Consider the following 24,399-nt stretch of genomic DNA (forward strand, 5'->3'; position numbering starts at 1 on the left):
GCGCTAGGATCCACCACTCATCACCAACAAGCGCGAGTGATCTTCTGACGTCTCACACAGAGGAGGAAGAGAGCCTACCTAGCCAGGCTTGAGCAGGAGCTATACCAGCTATTTCTTGGGAGGGATTGTCAGGAGGCCTGGAGGATCTTCCAAGATCATCGCCTGCCACTTTCCCTTTTACCACTTGGGATATGCAAAGGATCTAACGATCCTCAAGGTGGGAGGATCATCGCCTGCCACTTTCCCTTTTACCACTTGGGATATGCAAAGGATCTAACGATCCTCCCACCTTGAGGCATTCGGTTTGACACTTAAGGACACTTCATGACATAGCTACAAATCGGGCCATCAAAATAATGTCTCCAAATCTTCAAAGCATGAGTCACAACATAAAGTTCCTTCTCTTGAGTAAGGTATCCCATATGTTTGCCAAGGTCCGGTAGGGCTCAGGTGAATCCTTCACCTCAGCTTCAAGCTTCAGAAAGCCTCATCTAGCTTTTCATTCCAATCGATAGAACTATTAGACTTTCTCCACATCCTTTGAGAAAGTTCGTCAATGGCAAGGTTAGCTTAGAATAGTATCACATTGACTTCCGAAGAAAGATAGTGAGCACCAAAAAAGAACAAAGATGCTTAACCATGCGAGAAATCAACAAATCTAACACCTTTTCAATCCGATCATCCTCAGTGCTCATGCCCTCAAGTCCAACTCTAAGGAGCTCTCCGTCAAACTGATTCCCAAAGTGACTTATAAAGACCTCCTATAAACCAAGATATTTGGCCCATGCCTCATGATTATTAACCTCCCCTTAAGATGCCTAGCCACGTCAACCTAGCTATGTTACCTGCTAACTCTCCTTGGGACTCGAGATGTAACACCAATCTCCCCTCTTTGCTGTGAGAGAGGTGGGCCAAGAGGAGAGGAGGGTGTGGCAAGGCGAGCTGACCACTGGTGTTTGGCACATCCTGAGGGGGGTGAGGTTGAATCGGCTCCTAGGGGGGTTACGAAAGTGACAATACAAAATCCAACACATCACTAAGAGTGGAAGAGGGGAGGCTAGTTGTGAGGAGGAAAAGGGGCGAGCTTTGTGCCTGGAGCCACTGCCTCAGGGGTGCAAGATGCCAATGATGCCACAAAGCGACAATGGGGTTAAGTGTGGGCGACGTGTCCCATCTGTCAACAAATGAAGCATTGGCCCGAGAGCCCAAAGAACAACCTCTACAAAAAATGAGAGCCATCGAGGCGAGGGATCGTCAAGTGATGAGAACAAGTTCTCAAAGGAGGCTACAAGCCTCCGGAGCTTGGGGAGCCCAACCACCCTTGCAATTCTATCAGCTCAACCACCTGTCCCAAGATGCATCTTATCGTCTGGGGGAAGTAAACGGTGACCATGAAGCTGGTAACTCCTCCCAAAGGGTCTGCATCCAGAGAGAATGTGTGGCTCCATCTGCCAAATAAGGCCTATGCCTCTCAAATCAAGATCGGACTCCCCGATAGGGTGCTTTCTTTTTTTCCTCGAAAAAGAGACTTCTATGAAGTATGAAAAAAATTTACAAGGGAGATTTCATACCAGACAAGGGGAGAAATCTCAACCAGACTATTGCCTTGTGCTGCCAACAAGGTCCCATACGAGAAAGAGAAAAAGATGACATGATCCCATTCTCTCATGAATTGGCCACGTTTTCTCTTTGCAGCCCTCGAAGATCCTTGAATCTTGGCCCAAGTGGCCATGAGCATGTGGATAATATCACACTAGATCTTGCAAATGCACTGTGTATCATAAACCTTAGTGCATCTAGACTTCCAGATGTGCCAAGTTGTGATGCTCGCAATGATCTCCCATGCAATGTCCAATCTCTATGTTGGAGGTACGTAGCCCGACTCTGTCATGTCTTGAAGACAGCACCGCCGACCCACTCCCTGAGTAACCTGCATGACCATATCTCTGTCGTTCTCTTCAAACTTGATTTGTGGGCCCGAATGTGTCAACCAAACAATAGCACCAAAACAAATGAAGGCATCTCTTCTCATCCTTCCAAAAAGGTATGCTATTGCAATCCAAAACCTATGTGCCTCCACGCACTCCCATAAGCAATGGTAGACTGTCTCTGAAGCTCATGCACATCTCAGACAAGCTCGGCTAGCAGCAACGATTGATTTCCACTGGTTCGTGACGAGGCCACCATGTAGAGAAAGCCAAATAAAAGAGGAAATCTTTGTTTCCCTATACAAGTGTCACAGCCTCCACCAAGTCAAAGTCAATCCTAATGTAGTCATTGCCGAAAAACTCGATGTCACTGATTCCACCTAGTCCCCAATGACAACTGCATACAAGAGGTCTCGGAGTTGCCCGCATGCTGGCCGGCTCTGTTCTCAGCTAGCTTGTAGACAAGCGTGGTGGCTTCCAACAATTGAATAGAAGAAGAGAAGATTGGATGTCCCCATCAGAAAATACAGAGCAGCCAGAGCAGCCATGAGGGAGTGGCTACCATAGAGTTCGAAGACGGATAGACTAGGGATAGGCTCCAACTCTGGATAGAGCATGAGATCAATGACCAGGCGCGGGAACTCGAACTACTCCAACCGAGTGCTTGGGCAATGGGACAAATCAAGAAGGAAGAGACTGCAAAGGTGAGGTGAGGTGAGGCAAGGCAAGAGCGTGCACACGAGCTGCAGTCGAAAGGCCGAATGGGGCTCAAGGGGAAGGCGGCGAAGAAGGGGGGCAATAAACAAGGCGAAATGGGGTGCGCGCAAGGGTGGCACAAGCAAAGCGGCAGAGTCGATGTCGAGTTTGAGTCTGTCCCTACCCCGAATCCCCTCTCCCGAGCCTCTAGGGAAAACTGTTTGAATGTAAGCCAATCTCCAAGTGACCTAGCGGGACCCATGCTCAACGATACGTGCAGGCGGGCCCCAAGCTTGTGACCACTAGGCAAATGGATCAAGGGGTTCCAGATCAGAGGCTATTGGAAACGCTCCTCAGAGGCAACAGGAGCTGATTACTGAAGAGCCGGCCTGAGATGATCCCAAGCACGCAAGAGACTGGCTACAAATCTTTCCTCAAATGCAGGGCTAAAGCCACGAGCCCGCATCTCCGTGAAAATCCATCTCATACTCTCAAGGACCAAGGGCCTCCCAAAATCGGGATGCAAGCAGAGGTCCTAGCCAGGAGGAAGTCCTTCCAGAGCTCGCGACCTATAATAAGGCCACAAACAATAAACTTGCCCGAAAGGGCACAGCTCTGAATGGAGGAGTTGATGATGCCCAAGCCCACTCTGCGTCACAGCTGAATGATCACTCTCCAGGAAACCTTGGCCCGAGCAAGCCTCCCATCGTTGCCAACCCACAGAAAGTTGCGGATCAAATGCTGAGGCTGACCAATACAAGCCCAGGAGAAGACCCATGGCGAGAAGAACTTGGCGACCCGGTTAGCTATGGAAAGCTTGACTGAACTCTAGTATAACAGCTTCTTCTGAATGCTCAGAAGAAGAGGGGCTAGCTGCTGCTCAAGGGAGATATCGATGCCCACCTAGGATCCAAGATAATGAACAACAGTGCTCCTCGGGATCCACTAAAAACCCTCAACTAGACACCAAGTCAAGGCAGGCGAGATGAGCCAACCCAAAATCCACATGATTTATGCCAGTTGATCTACGCTCCAGATGCACAGGAGAAGATCTCTATCACCTCGGTGAATCTCTGGAGGTTCCCCTCGTCTTCAGATACATATGTTGTTGTGTCATTAGCGAACTCAGAATCAGGCAGCTCCTCCTACGCGCGGATGGGAAGACGCAATTCCTGGAGCCCTGTCTCGAGCGAAGAGAAAACTACTCATGGCCTCACCTACAAATAGAAAAAGATAAGGTGCTAGTGGACAGCCCTGTGGGACCGAGCGAGAGTATGGAAATCTATCATCTCCGGCTCCGTGAATGAGAATGTAGTTGCGTGAAGCTGAGTAGAATCCAAAAACACCATGGACCCACTCCTCCAGAAAGCCCCATTATACACATCGTCCCCTCCAGAAAGCCCTAGTCCACTATGTCATAGGCTTTCTCAAAATCAAGAAGGAGAACAATGAGATTCTTCTTAAACTAAGAGGAATGGGTACTTTTAGGATCTATGAAATGACTTTGGGAGGAGCAGTCTCTTTAGAAACATTGGATGTGGTCCAAATGGAAGGATTCGTCAGCAGGAGTAAACTTCGAGAATTCTACGAACCTCTCTCCTATGCACAACTTGAAGCCATCCACTTGGCTGACAAAACAAGAAAGAAGGAAATCAAATGGAAGAAAAAAGCTCGACATGAAGCCAAGGCTCACGATGAGAAAAAGCTAAACAGTAGATAGGCATTCTACCTATCCACATGACTATAATGGACAATGATGATGGAGAAGAAGACGTAAAGCCCACAAGACTTTGCTTGGACTTCCCAACAAAGTGCAAAAGGTATAGCCAAGCTTACTCTATTAGATATAAGAGCAAAGACGTGGATCTCGTTGGGCAAACCAATCCTCGAGCCTACAAAGACATTAGTGCAAACTGTTTCTAGATTGTACAATGAATGTGAAGGTGTTGTAAAGCTTGGTAAGTGCTTTTTTAGGATTTGCTGGCATGATAAGGTTCATGTGGATTTTGAGAGAAGGGGGAGGAAGGGGGATTCAATAGGCAATTCACGAATTCTCGAACTGATCGTTTGCAAATCGACCCCCCACCGAAGCCACAAAAAACTATAGAGAGATTTGTATGCATGCGTGTAGGTGGAAATTGTCCCCAAAAAGCCCTCTTTTTTGACAGAAATCCTAGGTTCTCCCTGAATTGTCAACGTTGCAATTTGTGGCTTGCATGGTGTATGTTGTCACTTTGCATGGACTGTAGTGTTGCAACTGTTACTATTTGGACATTCTCTGCGCTTCAAGCTTATGGATGAGTTCCATAAGATGGATTGGCATGGTCAAGGACTTGTTGTCAACACCAAGAGTCACTAGGCTGGTTATGTAGGCTGGGGATTGATCCGCGCCCATATCCATATTATGGTTACTAGCTAAATGAAATGGGAAACTATTCGATGGTGCATTCTTGCATTGCATTGATGCGTGTAAGACTTTGAACCTGTTTTCGCATGAATTGTTTTGTTGCATGCATGTAGTTCATGAGTTCGGGACACCCTCTTGTGAACCGTGCGAGTGAAACTGTCTTCTGATCTCTCTTGTGGATGTAGACATGTAATAAGTAATACTACTTTACTCTATGTTGCTCATTTTATGAGAAAATGGCAAATTTTTCTGTTTTGCAAGTCCACACTTCATGAAAGTTCGGGCAGACAATTCATAAAGAGGTTGGACCAATTTCCACTCCCGGTCGGCCAAGCACATATTCAGGCGCCCTTTTCTGTATGTTGTGTGTTTTGGGCGGCCTCCCACATGTCAAGAGGAGGGATGGTTTGGACGGGTGGCCCAATAGGCACCCTCCACTCATCCTCTACATGTTGGGAAGGCTTATCTTTCCTCTCTCTCCTCTCTCCAGAAGTGGATGCCAACCATATGGGGACTTCCCTTTTCATTTTTGGACACACACGTGTTGATTTTCTTCTTTTTTATGATTCCAATTTCCCATAGCCATGAAAGCTTGAGAAATCTTGCCTTGTACTTATATAGTCTCCATATAATCACCAATTTGCAAAATTTCTCTTCTACTTATGACTTTGAAGCCTCCTAAGTATTTATCGCCCCCAAATTTTCTATAAACCCTAATTTTGTCAAAAACCCTAATTTCAAAAACCCTAACTTTGGGGCAACCATAATACATCTATAGTCTTTTGCTTTGGGCATCTTTTGCACCGAAAATCCCTAATTTTGGAGTCTAAATACCTGCTAAAAACCCTAATTTACAAAAAGGCTAATTTCAACAGGAGTGAAAATGGACCCTTGGAAGCGTGGACATCAACCATACGATGGTTGTACTCAAATACAAGAACCAGAATTGTGATAAGAGCTCGTTTAAGCTCTCTTTCACCGACTCAAGATCCAAATACTAGTCATTATGATCCTATGTCACGGTCTTGGCACACACAATGTTTGTGTATGGATGCCAATGGAGCATAGTTGCATTTGATTAGCTATGAGGGATCGAGGAATGAGACTGTGAAATCAAATGGAAACTATGGAAGCAATCAACCGCATCAACAACCATGTTTGCAATGTTGTTTTCATTTGCATGAATGCCTATGGACAGTTTGGCATGTGAATGTCCGTGAAGCTTGTAACAAGAACCTTGATAATGCAATCTGTTACAAGGGGGGTCGGCCCTTTCCCGCCCTAGTGCAGTGTGCAAGTGATTTCAATTTTCAGCTTTTTAAAGCTTCATTTTGTGGTGCCATTTTTTAAACTTGTTTGATTGCATTAATTGCTTAAGTGTAAGGCAAGATTGTGCTCAACCCCCCAACGGGGGAGTCCCATTGGTATTAGAGCACCAAGCTAAATTTTTCATCGGCTTATCATCCTCAAACATATGGACAAAGTGACGCCGCAAATTCAACTGTATTGGATTTGCTTAAATGCTGTGGGGCAGATCAAAAATCTTCTTGGGAAAAGTATCTACCACTTGTAGAATTTGCATACAATAATACGGTACATGCTTCTACAGGAAAGGCTCCTTTTGAGATCATGCATGTCAAAGTGGTATTGCCACCCATTCTACGCACTTAAGGATGAGATTTTTGCTGTCGATGAGTATATTGGCAATAGGTCCAAGCATCAAGCTCCATTGATTTACATCAAGACTTGGGGATCATTCCTCCTGTGAGTGGAAGGTAAGTTGGTACTATATTCGGAACGGGTTGTTGTTCCATGATGATATAGTCTGTGTGCCGGATTGTGTTGAGATTAGGGGAGCGATATCTTATGATTGTCGCAACGCTCCTACAACAGCTCATCTGGATATTCGATGGACTTGTGATTTTTCTTATCATCCTCAGCCTGATGGACAGACGGAGAGGGTGGAATCAAGTTTTGGAGGTTATGCTTTGTGCATACGGCTCAAGGTAACCATTTTATTGGCAGAGGTACATCCATATGGTCGAGTTTGCCTATGATACTACTGAGCATATGGTTCTAGCAATAGCTAGAATATTTTGGTAGGAGTTGGGTAGGAGTTTGCCTATGATACTACTGAGCATATGGTTCTAGCAATAGCTAGAATATTTTGGTAGGAGTTGGGTTAAAGCTGAGATTCCCTGAGACTTTCATAACTTGAAGGAGACACCGTTGTGGTACCTGATAGTTAGGAGTCTCTGAGAGGGAGGTATGATATCCCCTGGGTATGAGGATTTACCAGATCTGGGTATTATGTTGCAGCTAGCAGATACTTGTCCTGGCGATCTTAGGTTTCCAATTCCCCGAGGAGTTGGAGGATTGAAAGATAGTTCTATTTTTTTTGTCTTGTTTCCACAAGAACGGCAGCTTCAATTGAGATGGTTCCTTGATACGTGGCTGTTGATTTGATAGACATGTATAAACCTGATTTCGGAGACAATTGATGCAAGTATCTAGGTTCTTCTTCATTTATTTCCAAGAGTGGAAATGTCCTAAGCGGAGAGGATTGTTACGTACCTAGCACTAACCCTTGGGGTTAGGGACTAATCGAGCAGGACTAGGGGAGCTCTGGGAATAGGAAAAGCAAACGGATTCAGGTGGCTCTGCACCCCTTTTATTTGGTTTCTCTAATCTTGTTTATGGGCTTATGATTCAGCCAAACGGGTTTATGACAACTTTATGGGCTTATGATTTAACCATATGGGTTTATGGGCTTTTTCATGGCAGCATGTGAATACTCCAAGAGAAGGGTCAGCCCATTCCATCCTCTATGTGCAGTTACATATGCACATCTCTCTTTTACAATTTTGTGGAATTAAGTGTTTGATTGCATTAATGGTCAAGTTTTATGTGAAACCTCTGCCCTACTTGGAGTTACATACCACCAAAGCACACCCCACATAAAACCCCTGTGAAGCATGATAATAGGTGGAATGGCCAACTTTCCCTTACAACCCAACCTTGAAGCAGCTGAATTCCTCTCTAAACACCAAGGTCAAACTGGAAAGTCAATGTAATCCCAAGGATGAAAGATGCCACCATGTTCACACTCCAATCCGTCTTCTTGGCTTCCGTAGTCAGCTCTATTGGTTGTCTATAATAAGCCATCGGAAAACCTAAGCCTAAGCATCTTGGATTATGACCATCACCACACGACTGCTTAACTCGGCACCGTGTCCTGGTTCCGACAAGACCCCCTGCCACCTGCCACCTGCCACCTGCCACCTACCGATGGTAAAATTTGGTAAGCTCTCTTCACCATTTTGAAAAGAACCATCCACTCGGGGAAGAGTAAGAGCATGCAACAATTAGATTCCATATTAGGTCACAAAGACCTCGAAAAATTAAAGATTATAAATTAGGGGTTTTATAAAAAATTACTTGAAAATAAGTGTCCCCACTTAGGGTCTGTGAAGGCAAGAATATTGAGCCATTCTTGGACACCGTAATGGTTGTAATTTAGCCTATAGAAGTCCCATATTCTTGTTCGCTTCCCTTCATTGGCAACTAGTTCAGCTACACTGCGCGAGCAAGGCGCAGGGAAGGGGGGGTGTTTGGGTCGCGCAGGTCACCGTTGTGAGCTCTAGTGATTTTGCACTAGGACAGTCTTGGCTCACCAAAGTCCAAACTTTTTAACAAAGCTCTTCTATCGATAACAAAGATTCAACCCAAAGTCTATTTGTAGGGACCAGCAAATTGCATAGAGACAATACCTATGTTGTTCAGAAACACAGAAAAGATGGTCCCCTTTTTATCCACAGCCTTAAACAGTTCTTGGATGGTAACATAAACCGGTAACTTTTGTTTCGGAAACAGATAAGGAAAATTGAAAAAGATGGTGCCAACAGCCTGCAAGAGAATAGCACAATGAGCAGTAAATGCTAGTATACTACGAAGGAATAACTGTCAGTACCCGCAACTGTTCTATTCACAAATAACATGTATTGTGTGATACCTCTGTAACAACAGTAACAATATAATTGTCAACATCATCAAGGTTCCCAATGATGTCTGCAACAGCGCCCACAAGCGTCACTGAGAACCCCAGTGATTCTTCCTGAGCGTCACTTACTCTGTTAATCATACAATGCAAAAACAATCTTAGATGCATTTTTGTTCTGTTTTTTTTTTTTTACACTAGATGCATCCATCATAAAACCAGGTATTCACTTATTTGCACAGAAAAGCAAGCCTACATCTGAAAGACAAGCAGCAAAAAAGTCGGAATAGATTGAAATGCGTAATGATAAGAAAATGAGGTGAAGAAAACTACTTAATCTCCAGATTTTGTAATGAATCTGGTCCTACGCACAGATTCAGGTATTGCATACATGACTCAAAATTAAAGCAGCTCCTTGATCTTCAGAAAGCCTTTACCGTGTCCTTAGTGATAGAGCTTTTATCTAGCTTCAAGTAGAAGCCCCACACATTTCCCTACCCTTACCAGTCTTTGCACCCCCCACCCCTTTCCTCCCCCTCAAAAAAAACTACTACCAGAAGGTCATCTACTGGGTCTCTAGTCTTGAAGCTTCAGGTGTCTAATAGCATAGCTTTTCCACTGGCTATTCCCAATGTTCTGAAATATGTTGCATTCATCATCAGACGGGGGATTTACCAGTGGTTCTCATTGTCCTTCCTCTCTGCCAGTATTCCTATATAGGTGAGCCAGTCCTTCTGGAGGATCGTAGAGATTGAAGACACTTAAACTTCAGCAAGTTCGTTATACAGGCTCTCTTTCTGTGACTAAGCAGAGAGCTAGAAAGCTTAAAAACAACAAAAGAAACTTATCCAAGTTTAATCTTCCCAGAGCCAGGGATGTTTGCTTGTACCTTCATTGTGTGTCCTAGTGGTAAAGGCAACAAGCCACATCTTCAAATCAACAAACACAGGCTTTGCAAGCTCATTAAGCAGTTATCCTGGAACATTACTCGTGCTGCCTCGATCATGTTGTTGTGACACCTGAAAATGTAACATCATACTCTGCTAATGTTCTTGTTACTCCTGGTAGGAGTCCCTGAACTTTCTAATCTGTTGGAAGTTGGCTTGGTTATCTCATCTAGAACAAATGCAATTCTCCTCCTCGTGGAGCGCCACTGACATTCGATGCAAAGAAACGTCAAAGTATTGTCCAACCCTTGGGTAATTGGAGCTCCACATTGACATCATTGATCAGCTGTAGCCTGCCTCTCCAAGACAGTTCCATCGTAGAGGCCGAACACGATATCCCCTCCCTGGTAGATTTTGTAACTATTTGGTCCTCCTAGCTCTATTTCACATAATGAAATCCATGCCCGGACACTAGATAGGTGGAAGAAGACATGGGGACAAGGTCCATAAGGATTGATTAAGAAAAAGCACCATTCTTGGTCAAAAAGCACAAAAAAGCAAAAAGTCAAACAAGGTTGACCAAGAGCCAAGGGCACCATTGGAAAGAGGAGACTGAGCTGGACCAAAAAGCTAGAAGGCACTTTGTCAAAAAGCAGCTCTAAGGCCTTAAAAGCCAAAAAAGCAAAGTACCACAAGTTGAGTAATATTTTATTAATAAAAGTAAAAAGTAATATTTTATTAATAAAAGTAAAAAGAGAAAAGCAAAGCATAAAAAGGCAAAGCAAAAGCATGAAGGCTTTTTGGCAAAAAGCAGTGTCTCTTACAAGTATAAAAAGGATTGGACTTCTCTTGCAGTACCATGAACAAGATCATTGAAGATTGAAGGAGATCGTGGAGTGTGTGTGGACATCATTATGATCATAAAGAGTTTCTTCTTCGCCATCAACACCTTCTCCAACTTACTTTTCAGATGTACGGTCAACCCTAGACTTGTATGGGCATATGCATGGGCGATACGGACGCATGTACGGAGCTATACGAGCAGAAATTTCAGAAACCCTAAAACTGCTCCAAAAACCCTAAAAACCGCTTTTTGGATGTTTTTATCGCCCAAAAACCATTAAAACAGGTTTTATATCAGTTTTCTTGCGAGAAAGAGCTTTTCCATGGTTTTCTTCAAGGACAAGGCTATAGGAGTTGTGGAGATTACTCATGTGATGAGCGAGTGTTTCTTGGACTCGGACATATACCTTGGACATGGAGAACTTGGGCATAGAGCTTGGACATGGAACATGAAGCTTGGACATAAACATGGAACTTGGACATATAGGTTGGGCATGAAGCTTGGACATGAACATGGAACTTGGACTTGGACTTGGACTTGGACTTCGACTTGGATTTGGATTTGGATTCATTGGTTTTGGATTTGGATTGGTTCTAGCCCGGTGAGAGATACTTGTGGGTCATCCCCGTGCTGTGCTCGACATCAGAGATCTTGTACGTCGACATGACATCAACTTGGATATCCTACATCAGCATATTTATTTGTTTTGTATTCATTGATTGTATTGATCCTGGCTAGCGTGCCGTGGATTGTTCCTGAATAAATTCCTGAAAGGAGGCAGGGCCTGTTCCCTGCTCAATGTGGTGTACTGTGCAAGATCCCCATTCCCTTTTCTCTCTCCCCTCTCTCTCTTTATATTTTTATCTCTTGGACACGTGTTTGAGTCTGTCACTACACGCCCCGCTGGGCTTACAGATTTACCAGAGGTATCTGGCATAGGTGCTAAAGATATCAAATCAAATGTCAAGGAGGTACACCTCGAACAAAAATCTTTGAGTACCTTGTCTGATCTAGTACCCTCCAATTTCCCTGCAGCCCCGACGTTTCTTTGTGCAATTTGGGAAGATTGGGTGTAGGAATCCATTCAATGCTTAAGTAATGTGGATAAGGCATCCTTGCAGATGTAGGAAAGGGAAACCTCCCTACTCACTCAACTGGCGAAAGTCACGAATCAGAAGAGCAGGCAGTCAAGAAGCTTCAAGTAGCACAACACAACTTCGAGCTAGAGTCAGTCCACACTATAAAGGACAAAATGCAAGAAAGCCTTGTGTGTGTGTAGAGAGAGAGAGAGAGAGAGAGAGAGAGAGAGAGAGAGAGAGAGAGTCATATTAACATCCACGGAATGCCTTGAAGGCATATGGGACCAAAAAACAGCTAACCTGCAAGAATCATTGCTAATAGATGGTCCGTGTTTATTTTCTCATGAAATTAATGGGCCAACAGGAGCTGAAGGGCACATGTTGCTAAATGGGGCAAAAGCATCTTTCTTATACCCTTAGATAGGGGATGCATGTAATGTTGGGCCAACAGGACCTGAAGGGCACATGTTGCTAAATGGGGCAAAAGCATCTTTCTTATACTCTTAGATAGGGGATGCATGTAGTGTTGGGATACACATACTCATCTACTATATCCCTACCTTTTTAGAAAAAGAACCAGAAATAGCTGGAAGATGAAAGACAACAACAGAAGACCATGGACATGGCCAGAAAAAAAAAGGGAATGTAAATGCACTTGTAAATAATGACTAAGTAAATTTATTTGAAAATAATCCACTGAAACCAACCTTTGTGAGAAGAATCCAAAAGCAACTACTCTCTGAAATGCTTGCTGAAGGACATGCTTCCCTGAAAATCTCACGATAACAGGCGATAGCTTGCCCACCATGCGTATCGCGAGGGACAGAAGTTTTGAGGTTTGATCTTGGGCATTTAATATGCCTAGAGCATGTGCAAGCAATTTCTGCACCCAAAAAGTTGTCTCTTAGTAACTATCTTGCCCACAACTTATTGCTGACAGTTGATATGTTTATCATTCCAAAAACACAAATCTTTCCCTTGAACATATACCTTGTACACATCTTGAGCATTAGTAACTCGATGGTCTTCAGAAGATAAGCAGGTCGCAACCTGGTAATGTCCACAAACAAGGGGCTTTTGACATACAAACTTTGAAGTGCTTTTGGTTAGAAATCCAAATTAGCTCTCACTAAAGACCTAAATTCATTCTTATATTCAATAATCCTTACAGTTAAATTTACACAAACCCTTTGGAAATATATTTTACTCCTATTGTTTTACACAAGAACCTGTCATTTGATGGCAATATTAAAGGAACACAAATTGAAAACAAAAGGCTATGTAGAATGTTAAGAAGACAAAAAAAGATAATATTTGCATTGTTATTAGCAAAATATGCACTAATTTGTGAACAGAAAGTGAATCAAGAATTAACTCTTCTTCATCCCCAATTGACAAGAATGATATCGCCAATATTTCAACTAATATGGTTAAAATTTTCCTTGAGCAAGGAATCTTAAAATAGTTGTTGAGTATGTAGACTACTAAGTGGCCCTCGATTAATAAACCATGTGTTCTTTTTTAAGGCCACTTGGACTCAATCCTCCAGATCTCCGCAAGAAAAGTGTAATGCCTTTTCCAAGTGATTGGGATCACCAGATATTCTTTTCCCATACTCCCTCATCAGCTCCCGAAATGCTTGCATGTAACATGCCTTGCATTTTGGGATGATTTTTTTCTTCCGCCTAATGTCATGAATTAGTATTGGTTTGTTCATATTTAATAGAAGCAGCCCCCCCCCCCCCCCCCCCCCCCCCCCCCCCCCCCCGAAAAAGAAAAAAAAAATCTCTACCAAGCTGCTGAATTTCTCCTTGGAATTCTAACCCTCAAGTTGAAAATGTGCACAACAAAGTTTACCGCCTTGGCCCAAATAAGGATTTGTAGCTTGAATCATTATGTAACAACGAGGGAGTATCTTGGAACAATTAACCATTAATTTAATTAAACACATTGTTAGAATTTCATTTGTTCCAAGATTTTGCAAGTAGGTAGTGTATGAAGTATGCACATATGCACATATATCCTGTCAATTGCCCACCCGCAATGACATGTAGAAGCCTGAAGGCATTGGAATTTGGCATTACATCTAGGCTACTCTCGTGTCCGCTAGTGTGTACGCACAAGAGTCTCTTTTAGGACACGTTGCTTTGTTTTTTGAGATATCTTTTAGAAATCTATTTTTGATGGCAAACCTCATATAAAAGCTCATCAAGGTTGTTATAGAGACTTAAGAAAAAAAACGATTAATACAAGAGTGCAAATTGTTTTTTGAGCATAAAGCTTAATAGCAATGCAGTTAACATGTCTACCTATTGAAGCTACAACACAGTTATTGATGCTTTAATACCACCTATTGACCAAAACATAAGGCTGCAGCAGAGTGTTTGAAGAAAAGGTGACATCGGTGATATGTGCAAGCAGGTGAGTAGGAGGAGATTAGAAGCTTCTACAGAGGATGCTTTCATGGCCAAGTATAGCAAGGCGACAACACGATTAGCAGCAACATGGAAATGAAACTGTGATGAAGTACAAAACAAGACCACAACGAGTGAATTGTGTGTTGCAAAGGAAACCTGAGCATTGATTTATATTGCCTTGACATCAAGGCCAATGTCATGTGCATCCCGCCCTTGGATGCCACGTGGCCATGGACCTAGAGTGGTAACGGGCCCCTTGTGAGCCCCAATCTGGGACGAGTCAGCCACAGATCCACTTTAGAGTCCATGGTCGGGTGTACAAGTCACGTACATGGTGTGCCTGTCCCGCACATGGAAGTAGTGCATGTCCTCAAAGTCACCCTCCGGAATGCTATAGAGATGTACCGAGCTTTGCCTCAACACCAGATCTAGGAGGCACTTGGGCATCTACGGCAGCCCTGTGGGCCACCCCATAAGGCCTTAGACACCTTGTCTACAAGGTGGGCAGCCCCTGGTACCCTAAGGGCCAAGGAGGCCCCCGTGCCCAAGCAGCCAGCCATAGGAGGGCTGGGCAGCAAGGCAGCAGCCTGTAGGACACACATACCCAGTCGGCCAGCAGCAGGGGCCTGTCGGCCAGCCCATGAGTGACGCGTGTGAAAGCATGCATGTGTTTCTATAGCCCCTCCTCAGAATCTGCAATGAGTACAATATCATCAGCATACAAAAGGATGCAAACAAGAATACCTCCTAGAGGTGATATGTTGTGTGGTATTGTACGTGGCCCTTTGGGTCTCACAGAATTCAAGCGGACGACATCATAGCTCACCACCCCATTGTTGAGCCGAATGAGCTTAGAGGAATCCACATGCACTGCTAACCAAAAGCCGAGAAACCTACAGGTCATTCTATGACTGAAAAATTCAAAGGGACACCACCACCCAATCGTAGAGCGAACGAGCTCAATTCAGTTAGAAGAATCCACACGAACTTCTGGCCAGAGCTGAGAAACCATCCACATCCCATACTAAGAATAGTCTCACCTAAGGGTGGCATTGGATCTGCCACTAGCATTGTCGAACTCATGAACAAGAGCGCTACCAGTGTAGAAGTGCCTAACTAAAGCATAGCACTCACTTACATCTTGGATAGTGCAGACACAACTATCTCAGTGGCTATGCAATCCCTAGAAGTGGATGTGAGTGAGATAGTAGACTGATCACAGAATGCCTTAATAGAGTATGAAAGGAACATGTTCAACTCAGCACTCTCATGCCAGTGTCTATGGTGTTTATGGATGCTACTACCAGCAATAATGAAAGCATAATAGAGAAGCAACTAGCTTGGATGATGAAAAGGAGGCCAAGTGCAGAAAGTTACACAGCATGCATTGATGCTCATACCACTGCTAAATTCCTATATGAGCAGGTCATTTCTAGATTTGGATGCCCTTTCGAGATAGTGAGTAGTCACACTTTGTCAAAGAGGTAATTGATTGTCTCATGAAAGGCTTCATGATAGTTCACAGAAAGTTGTCACCTTACTATCCCCAAGCCAATGGCCTGGCAAGGAGGAAGAATAAAATCTTATGTGGCATATTAACAAAAACCGTTCAAACCAATAGAATGGATTGGGAACATAAGCTTACAGCCACGCTATGGGCTTACCAAACATCATATAAAGTAGCAACTGGGTATACCCCGTTTCGGTTAATCTATGGGGTTGATGCGGTGATGCCCATGGAATACACAGTTCCGAGTTTGAGAATCTAACAATCTAGGATTAATATAAACCCTAGAGCCTAGGCATCTGTCATTAGGATACTCCCGCATCCTAGTACGTATACCACTAACCCTAGTTAGCCACTAACTCCAATTAGTTAGTCTAGAATGTAACATTGCTTCCCTGTTAAAATTATTCACGTCCTCATGAGTATAGGAATTCTCTTTGTAGTTCAATCGTAAGCTCACATATGCTGTGGTGGATTTCTTTGCGACAGAATCGACCCATTCATACCAAGGGAAGTTGGGTTTCATAGCCTTCCACTCTAGTCAAGCATTTATTTGCATGCCACATGCTTCTTTTGCAGTAAGACTGGCTTTGATGGAAGAACGGATGTACTTTGTCTAGATTCATGTGAGAATCCATAGGTTCAAATATCTATATGGAGGACTAAAGATTTCCTTACGTTTTGGGGAGGACTTTTGTTCCCTAAAATTCTAAATCTTTAGGAACACACAAGCATATTCAACTACAACCTCAAAATGCCATAAGATTGTCATCAACTCAAAATATAGTATTGTTTATGTGCCTTTTGTGATAAGTAGTTTTCTGAGGAAACTTGGGGAGGACTTTCATTCCTTAAGATTCTAAATCTTTAGGAACACACCGGAATATTCATAAGACTGTCATCAACTCAAAATATAGTATTGTTTACATGCCTTTTGCAATAAGTAGTTTTTTGAGGAAATTATCTTTACTCACATCTATATTCTTGAGATTCTAATAGGAACATGAAATTCACTTGTGTAAAACATAGGAAATTTCATCACTATTGAAGTGTACCACAACTTATCATCGAGGTGACAGAACCATGTGTTCACAACACAAAATCAGGCCCATAAATACATCCCTAGCTTGCCTATCTACCTAGAAATGATCCTATTTTATCCTAGTTCTCGAGGATTCAGACCGATACTAGATACTATCTATAACTATAATCTTGAGTTCATGTCCAACTTAAAGTTTACAATGTCATGCTATCTATCTGTAGTACTAGTGTGAACACAATAAAAAGAAATGTTAAATATAACGTGTTTAGGTCATTGATTAGGATCTATGCACGATTAATGCCACCGAACGTCCCATATCGCCAATGGTCTAGTCGACCATCAGGATCCTAGTCTAGAGTGACGTACACTCTGGGATTTCACAATATGCAAACGATGCTTTATTCTTTCCATGTCTAGGTGGCTACTCTCTATGATGAGTAGTACACGTGTGTACTCCATGCAATGAGTATAGTCTAGATTTCTTAAGTATAGAAACATAGAATCATTTATTTAAATTATTTTAGGGACTAAACCCATTTGCCTCCTTAAGAATTCAAAAGCACTGGAATTACCCAATATTCATCAAATTCTTATTTGCAGGACCATATAGCAATTTTATAAACTTTTTCATATAACAATTTAGAAACTTAGTTTACAAGAAGTTTACGTTGTTAAGATAAAAGGAATCAAAAGTTTTTGTTTATTCCATTATCTAATATTTACTCATGTACAAGGATATCCACTAATCTAGGGCTCCTAAACCTCCTCCTCGACTCTCTCCTAAGCTTTTTTTTTTTTTTTTTCCGAGAAAAGATCCTTTCATTAGTTATGTAAAAAACGCCCGTAGGGCTACAAAAGAGATCTCTCCTGCTCCTAACAGAGAGAAGAGCAGTGAATACATCATGGCAGCCCGGGAGACTCTCCCTAGGTGCTGCAAAATACAAGCATCAGTCTAAAGAACTGAGCGGCTAAATCATACAATAGGGGGGGGGAATAGCCAAACAGGTGGCCTGTAGTGCCAACGGGGGGATCCCGTGTGTAGGGTGTAGAACGGGCCGCAGCGCCAAGTGGTGTGAAAGGCCTGGCGCCGTAAGATCGCCTCATCCGAGTCTCCCCGGATGCGGTCGTACTGTCCTCGCAGGGTGTGGATCAACTCCTGCCAAATCCCCCGAACAGTCTCTGCTGGTGGCTCTAATCTCCCCTCAAAGGCCGTAAAGCACCGAGCCCTCCAGGTGAACCAGATGGTGAGGCTGCTGAGGAGCTCCCATCGTAAATCCCTCTCCTGTGTCCAGCTGGCGGACGAGAAATCCGGTGCCGGAACTAGGCGAGGCTGGCCCCTAATAAATCTGATGGCCTGACTGCCCTGCTCCACCTCATAGCCCATAGCAGGCCCTGACGAAGTCGACCAAGCAGCGGCACCCCACGTAAACATACCCTCTGGAGAGAGGGGGGCCAGAATACGCAGCATCCGCAGCCAAATCTGCTGTGCCTGAGGGCAGTCCCAAAGGCAATGTCTCTGTGTCTCCATAGGGTGGCCGCATCGGACGCAGGCTGCCGGAAGACCGCTGTAAACAAGCCAAGTGCCAACTGCTGAGCCCCTGTGGGCGACCAGCCACTGAAAAGCCGAGATCCTGCGGGCCTGTCGACTAGCCCAGAGCCGAGCCCAGAAATCCTCCAGGAACTCCTGTGATAGTCCCTGCAATCGCCAATGCCCCGCTGCCGCTGGAGAAACCGTCCTCCTCGCCGTCAAAATATGCCGTCCCAGCCGAGCAGTATACTGGAAAACGGTGACCTCTGTGGCCTCAAGGGATGCATAAGGATCATGCCACTCGTACTCCCCGGGGTCCCACTGTAGCCGGGCCAAGGGGCGCGCTGCATATGCCCATATGCGCCAATCCGGGAGCACGTCAGCAGGGTCGGGGTCAATATGCCACTTCCGAGAAGCGGCAGCCACTACCCGAATCCTCTGAAAGGTGCACTCTGCAACCAAAGGCGACTCCACCTCCACTCTCTGGAGTCTGCCCTCATCCTGAATCTCATAATAGAGGCATCTGCCATCCTCAGTGCTAGCTCTGACAGCAATCAGGATCTCCAACTGTGTAAAGGCTCCCATCCACCGTGGGGCCACTGGCTCGAGAGGTGTGAACCACTCCTCTGTAAGTGCCTCCTGAATATCATCCCTCATAATCAACCCCCCTCTGAAGTGACTCAGCCTCTCCACCTGGGTCTCCTCTGGAAGACTGCAGAAAGCCTGCCAGTCTCCAAAACTACGAGCTGGGCCTGCCGCTAAAGGTCCCCAGGCTAGACGAGGCCGAGAACCCAGCATATGACCCTGCTCTGTACGAACCGCTGGGCTCCAGATGAGCGACTGCCTGGCCCGCTCCTCAACACAAGAAGGAGGCCGCTGAGAGAGCCCCGGTCTCAGCAGCTCCCAAGCTCTCAGGATACTCAAAGCAAATCTGTCCTCCCATCCTCTACTGAGGCCTGTCCTCCTCATCTCTATGAAGATCCAGCGAATCTCTGGTGCCCAAGTACCCCCTGCAGGAGGCGCCCGGGCCTGCAATCGCTGCAAGAGGAGCTCTTTCCAAGGCTCAGCGCCTGGAAGCAACCCCCGAACAATAAGCTTCCCCAATAAGGCTCTACTCTGATCGACTGGATCTATAATGCCCAAACCGCCCTGAGCCAGCGGAAGTGTAATAACTGCCCATGCAACCTTTGCCCGAGCTGGCTGACCGTCCCGCCCAGACCACAGAAAGTTCCTGATCAACCTCTGTACCTGGCTGATGCAAGAGCTCGAGAAAATCCAGCAAGACGTAATGTACCACATAGTCGCTAACAGCACCTGATTTGCCACCACCACCCTCCCAGCCAAGGATAGTCGAGCTGTACTCCAATACAATAGCTTCTTCCGAATGCTCAGAAGAAGCGGGGCAATCTGCTGCTCAGGTGACAAATCGAGGCCAATCTGGCATCCCAAATACCGCACTGCTGTGCCTGGAGGAATCCATCTAAAACCGGGGTCCGGGCTCCATGCCGGAGTGGGAGCACTACTGATCCAAAAGGCCACTGTCTTGCGCCAATTGATCAATGCTCCCGAAGCTGCACTAAAAACCTGGAGCGATTGCTCTACCCGAATAAGATTGGCCTCTTGGCCATGCAAAAATAAGCCCGTGTCGTCTGCAAACTCAGCATCAAGCAAATCCTCCCCCCGGACTGGGAGCTGGAGTCCTCTCAAACCAACCTCCTCTGCCGTCAAATACATACTCATAGCCTCCGCAAAGAAGAGAAAAAGGAAAGGGGCGAGAGGACACCCCTGACGGACTGATCTGGTCAGCTCAAAACTCGGCCCCCGACCTCCTGCAATCAGCACCTGGCTGCGAGCTGTGGAATACAAAGCTGCCACCCCTCTGATCCATCCTGGCTCAAAGCCCAGGCGTAGCATAGTGCCCTCTAAGAATCCCCAATCAACTCTATCGTATGCCTTCTCAAAATCGAGAAGCATCACGACCAAGTCCTCGCCAAGAAACCTAGCTCGGGCCGTCGCCTCCCAGAAAGTAAAGATGTTGTCAAGGATACTGCGCTCCTTGACAAAACCTGTCTGAGTAGCATGAATCAACTCCCCCAGGAAGGGCTGGATCCTCAAACTCAAGGCCTTTGCTAAGACCTTGTAGACAGTATTGAGGATCGTAATAGGCCTCCAATGCCGAATGTCATCCGATACTCCCTCCCCCTTGGGGATAAGATAGATCAAGCCCTCTGAAAAGCTCTGCGGCATCACCCCAGTGTCCAAAACATGCTGAAAGCCCCTGCGGAGGCCTGGCCCCAAAAGGTCCCAATAGCGTATAAAAAAGGCCGGCGTCAGTCCGTCCTCCCCTGGGCAACTATGTCGCGGCAGGACCCTCAAGGCCTCGGCAAGCTCAATCTCTGACAGAGGCGCACCTAGAACTGTGCGCATATGGTCTGTGACCCTCCTCTGCACATGGGCCCACACAGTCTGTCTGCACACATCTCGATCCTCAGTGGCTGGCTCCGCTGAAAGCAGGTCACTATAAAAAGCAGTGGCAATGGCTCTGATCTCCCCGAGCTCAGTAGCTATCGATCCATCCGGTCTACCAAGCTGGCGAACTCCTGCTCGCGCATGACGGGGTCCAGTGATCTCAAAAAACTCCCGAGTCACTCTATCACCAAGCTGCGTCCACTGAGAGGCCTGACGACGATAGTAAAACTCATGTCTCTGCTCCTCTACCTCTCTAACCTCCTGGCGTGCCTGGCTCAGCTGCGACGCCACCCACTCACATGCAGGCTGCTGCTCCTGAAGGCGCTGTAGCGAAGCAAGGCTGCGTCTCAACCGTTGCTCCCGCTCGCGAATCTCTCCCAGTCGTGTCAAAGCTGCAGCATGTAGAAAAGAGCTAAGATCAATGAGTCCCTGGGCACACTGGCCCGCTGCATCCTGGTCAGAGCACTGACTATCATGCCAAATCCTCTCAATGTCCTCAGCGAGACTGGGATCTGCAAGTACCCTCTCTGGGATCCTCAACTGCAAGCTGGGCTCCCGTGTCCCTTCCTCCAATGTCAATATAACTGGCGCATGATCTGAAAATGAGGTGCCAGCAAGAATGCCGACGGAGCCCCCTCGCTCCCCTAACCAATCGCCCACATAAAAGCGATCAATCCGAGATAGATTAGTCCCTCCCTGCCGGCGATCCGACCGAGAGAAACTAAGACTGTCCTTAGACCGGGAGAAAGCCCCATGCTGCCATGCATCAGTGATCCTCAGTGACATGCAAAACCGGTCCCAAGCTGCAAGCTCCGTGCCATGCACTGTAACATGACTGCCTCCCACCCTATCTGCCGGGTCCTCGAGCATGTTGAAGTCTCCCCCAACACACCAATGTGCGGCCTCTGGCAATGCATCTGTAACCTGAGTCCAAAACTCTGCTCTGGCACTAGCATGATTGGGCGCATAGATGTTGAGCACACCCAATAGCTCATCATGCATCCTCAGAATGACATACTGTGCTCTACCAGGCACAATGATCCCTCGATCCACAATGGCCTGCCGCCATACATCTGCAATAACCATGCATACTCCTCCCTGTCCACCCAAAGGACCAAACCCTGCAGACCAAAAAGTGTCCCATCTACCAGGCATCACCGAACCATATCTCCGGATCCTGCTCTCACCCAAGTGGTGCTCCTGCATCATCAAAATGTCAATGCTACCACCAACCAGGCATCTCTGAAGCTCCTGCCTCAAGCAACCTCAATAGCGTATAAAATGTGCTCCGCCAAGGCCCTGTACATTCCATGAGATGATCCTCATGGATGCCCTGCTGAGGTGGATGCTGTCTCAGCCGTACGGCGGGCCTTCGCAAGCGGCTTGGATGGAGAGTAGTCCCCATCCGAACGGCTGCGAATCTGCCCACCCGGTGTACTGCAAGAATCCCGGATCAGGCGCCAGTGTGGCTGTGGCCCATGGCGACTGCCTCCTGCTCTGACATAGAAACCTCGTGTATACTCACATATCCAGGGTCGCGCGCCAAGTCTGCCACTATGCGTACGACCAAATGCCGAATCCCTGAGGTATCCACACTCCCGGGATCCAAGAAAAAATGAGCCAACTCCCAAAGTCGGCCTATCACATCAATCACCTCCAGATCGCTCATGTGGTGAGAAAACTCAACTGCTTGAGTCTTCAAAGTGCTGAGAGCGAGCTCTAGAGTCCACTCCCGATCACAAGGTCCACATAGAGGGAACGAGAAGGCCACCGCTGAGTCTAGTGCCTCCTCCCCGCGGGCCGGAGGTATCACTACATGAACTCGAATGGGTGCTGGCTCATGGGGGCCCTCTGCTCCAAAAAAAGCCGTGTAAAGGTATAATCAAAGGCCTCCGAGCGCTGTCTAATGCCAAGGCGACTCAGCCGACTGCGGATAGATGAAATCCGTAAGGCCCTAATCGGCATAGGTCTCCTCTGTGATGCTCGAGCGAGGTCAGTGCTCAGCGCTCTCCGGACTGCAGGTGAGCGCCAGGGAACTGCCAGGGTCTCCCGGGAAGGTGAGGCGGGCGGAGGGGGAGGAGGGGGAGGCGAGGGAGGTGGAGAGGGAGCCGCTGCCGAAACCGGAGCGGAGGCGAGAGGAGGCGAAGGTGGAGACGAGGCGGTGGGAGGGGACGGGGGTGGGGGGGGTGAAGAAGGGGGAGCTGGCATCTCCTGGTCCTCAGTCGCTGCAGGGGTCTCCTCCTGAAGGGGAGCAAAGCTGTTCCTCACGGGAACCCAGTGAGGCTGAGACTGTGGCTGCTGCTGCAGCGGTCTCTGGGCGTGCTGCTGTGGCTGTCTCCCTCGGCGGCGCCCCTGTCCAGGCTGCCACTCCGAGGTCTCTGTGGCCTGAGCAGGTGTCCCGGAGGCAGCCTGCCGAGCCGAATCTGTGGGCGGGCCATCAGTAGCCTGCTGCTGTGGTGGTGAGGGTCGGGGTCTCCTGCGAGGGCAGGCCTTGGCCAGATGACCGACCTGCCTGCAAATGAAGCACTGGTTCGGGAGCCCCGAGAACTCCACTCTCTGATCTATCCACCCCCCCCCCTATCCTAGGTAGCTGAATGACCTTAGGAAGGGAGGAGATGTCAGATACCAACACTCTGACCGAAGGTAGCCCAGCTGCTCTGGCCACCACTGAAGCTGCTGAGGGGCCCGTCTCAAGAACCGAGCCCACCAATGCTCCGAGCCTGGAGAGGAGCGGAAGATACTCCCAGCGGAGACCAGGGAAACAAACTGTAATATGGAAGAGGCGCTCTCCCTGCTCCGCCGCAGCTGGGTCAAATCCATGCTGCCAAGGCCTGAAGAAAGCCCGAGCACCCCTGATGTCCAGAGGACTCATGGCAAGGACCTTGGCAACGCTCTGGGCGGCCTCGAACTCGATCTGATAATGTCCCCGGCCCAAGAGCTGTACATCCAGGATCTTGCCCACATCTGCTAGAAGGCGGGCCTGAAGAAGATCCCTGATCTCCCCTCTGCTGGGGCGAGTGCCGACTATACGGCAGATGGTGGAATGAGCCTGGAGGCGTTCCACCTCTGCGGTGAGGCTCGCTTCCTCTTCCGGCGAAAGAGAAAGCCTGATGGGGATGTCCTCGGGGGCGGGCGAGGGGGCTGCGGATGAGTCCCTCTGAGGCGAGGCGGGAGGAGTCTCCATCAGAGTCTGAAGCTCAGGCGAAGGCGAGGCGAAAACGGGAAACCTGCAAGAAACGGGCTGCACACGATGAGGCGGAAGACCGGAAGAAAAAGGCACGAAAGAGCAGGGAGGGGGCGAAAAAACCCCAAGGAGAAGCCCTGGGGGGGGGGCGGCAGCAACGAGAAGGGGGGGGGGGGGGGGGGCGGGGCACTGCTGAGAGGAGGCGGGCGCGAGCAGGCGGAGAGGGGGGGGACGAATCAGGCGAAAAAGGGGGAGGAGGGCGAAAAGGCGAAGAGGGAGGGGGGGGGGGGGGGGGGGTTAGACGGCGCGAAGAGGCTAGGAGGGGGGGGGATGAGATGGCGAGGAGGGGGGAGGCGCAGCAACAGCGAGGAGGGGGGGCGCAAGCAGGCAAGACGGGGGGGGGGGGGGGGGGGG

The 24,399-nt window shown here is 47.2% G+C and overlaps 1 protein-coding gene across 1 annotated transcript in view; it reads right to left on the reverse strand.

Annotated features, from left to right (window-relative positions):
- The window catches only part of LOC147618065 (uncharacterized), a 105,280-nt gene that overhangs the window by 49,762 nt on the left and 31,119 nt on the right, over nt 1–24,399 (reverse strand). Inside the window, exons 8-11 of the mRNA XM_086775309.1 lie at nt 12,829–12,888; nt 12,546–12,721; nt 9,044–9,161; nt 8,802–8,937 (exon numbers count right to left, since the gene is read on the reverse strand). Coding sequence (XP_086631435.1) covers nt 8,802–8,937; nt 9,044–9,161; nt 12,546–12,721; nt 12,829–12,888 — 490 coding nt within the window. The remainder of the gene's footprint in view (nt 1–8,801; nt 8,938–9,043; nt 9,162–12,545; nt 12,722–12,828; nt 12,889–24,399) is intronic.

Source organism: Cibotium barometz, chromosome 35 (genome assembly GCF_041138505.1).
Source record: "Cibotium barometz isolate CiBa-2024 chromosome 35, ASM4113850v1, whole genome shotgun sequence".
NCBI lineage: Eukaryota > Viridiplantae > Streptophyta > Polypodiopsida > Cyatheales > Cibotiaceae > Cibotium > Cibotium barometz.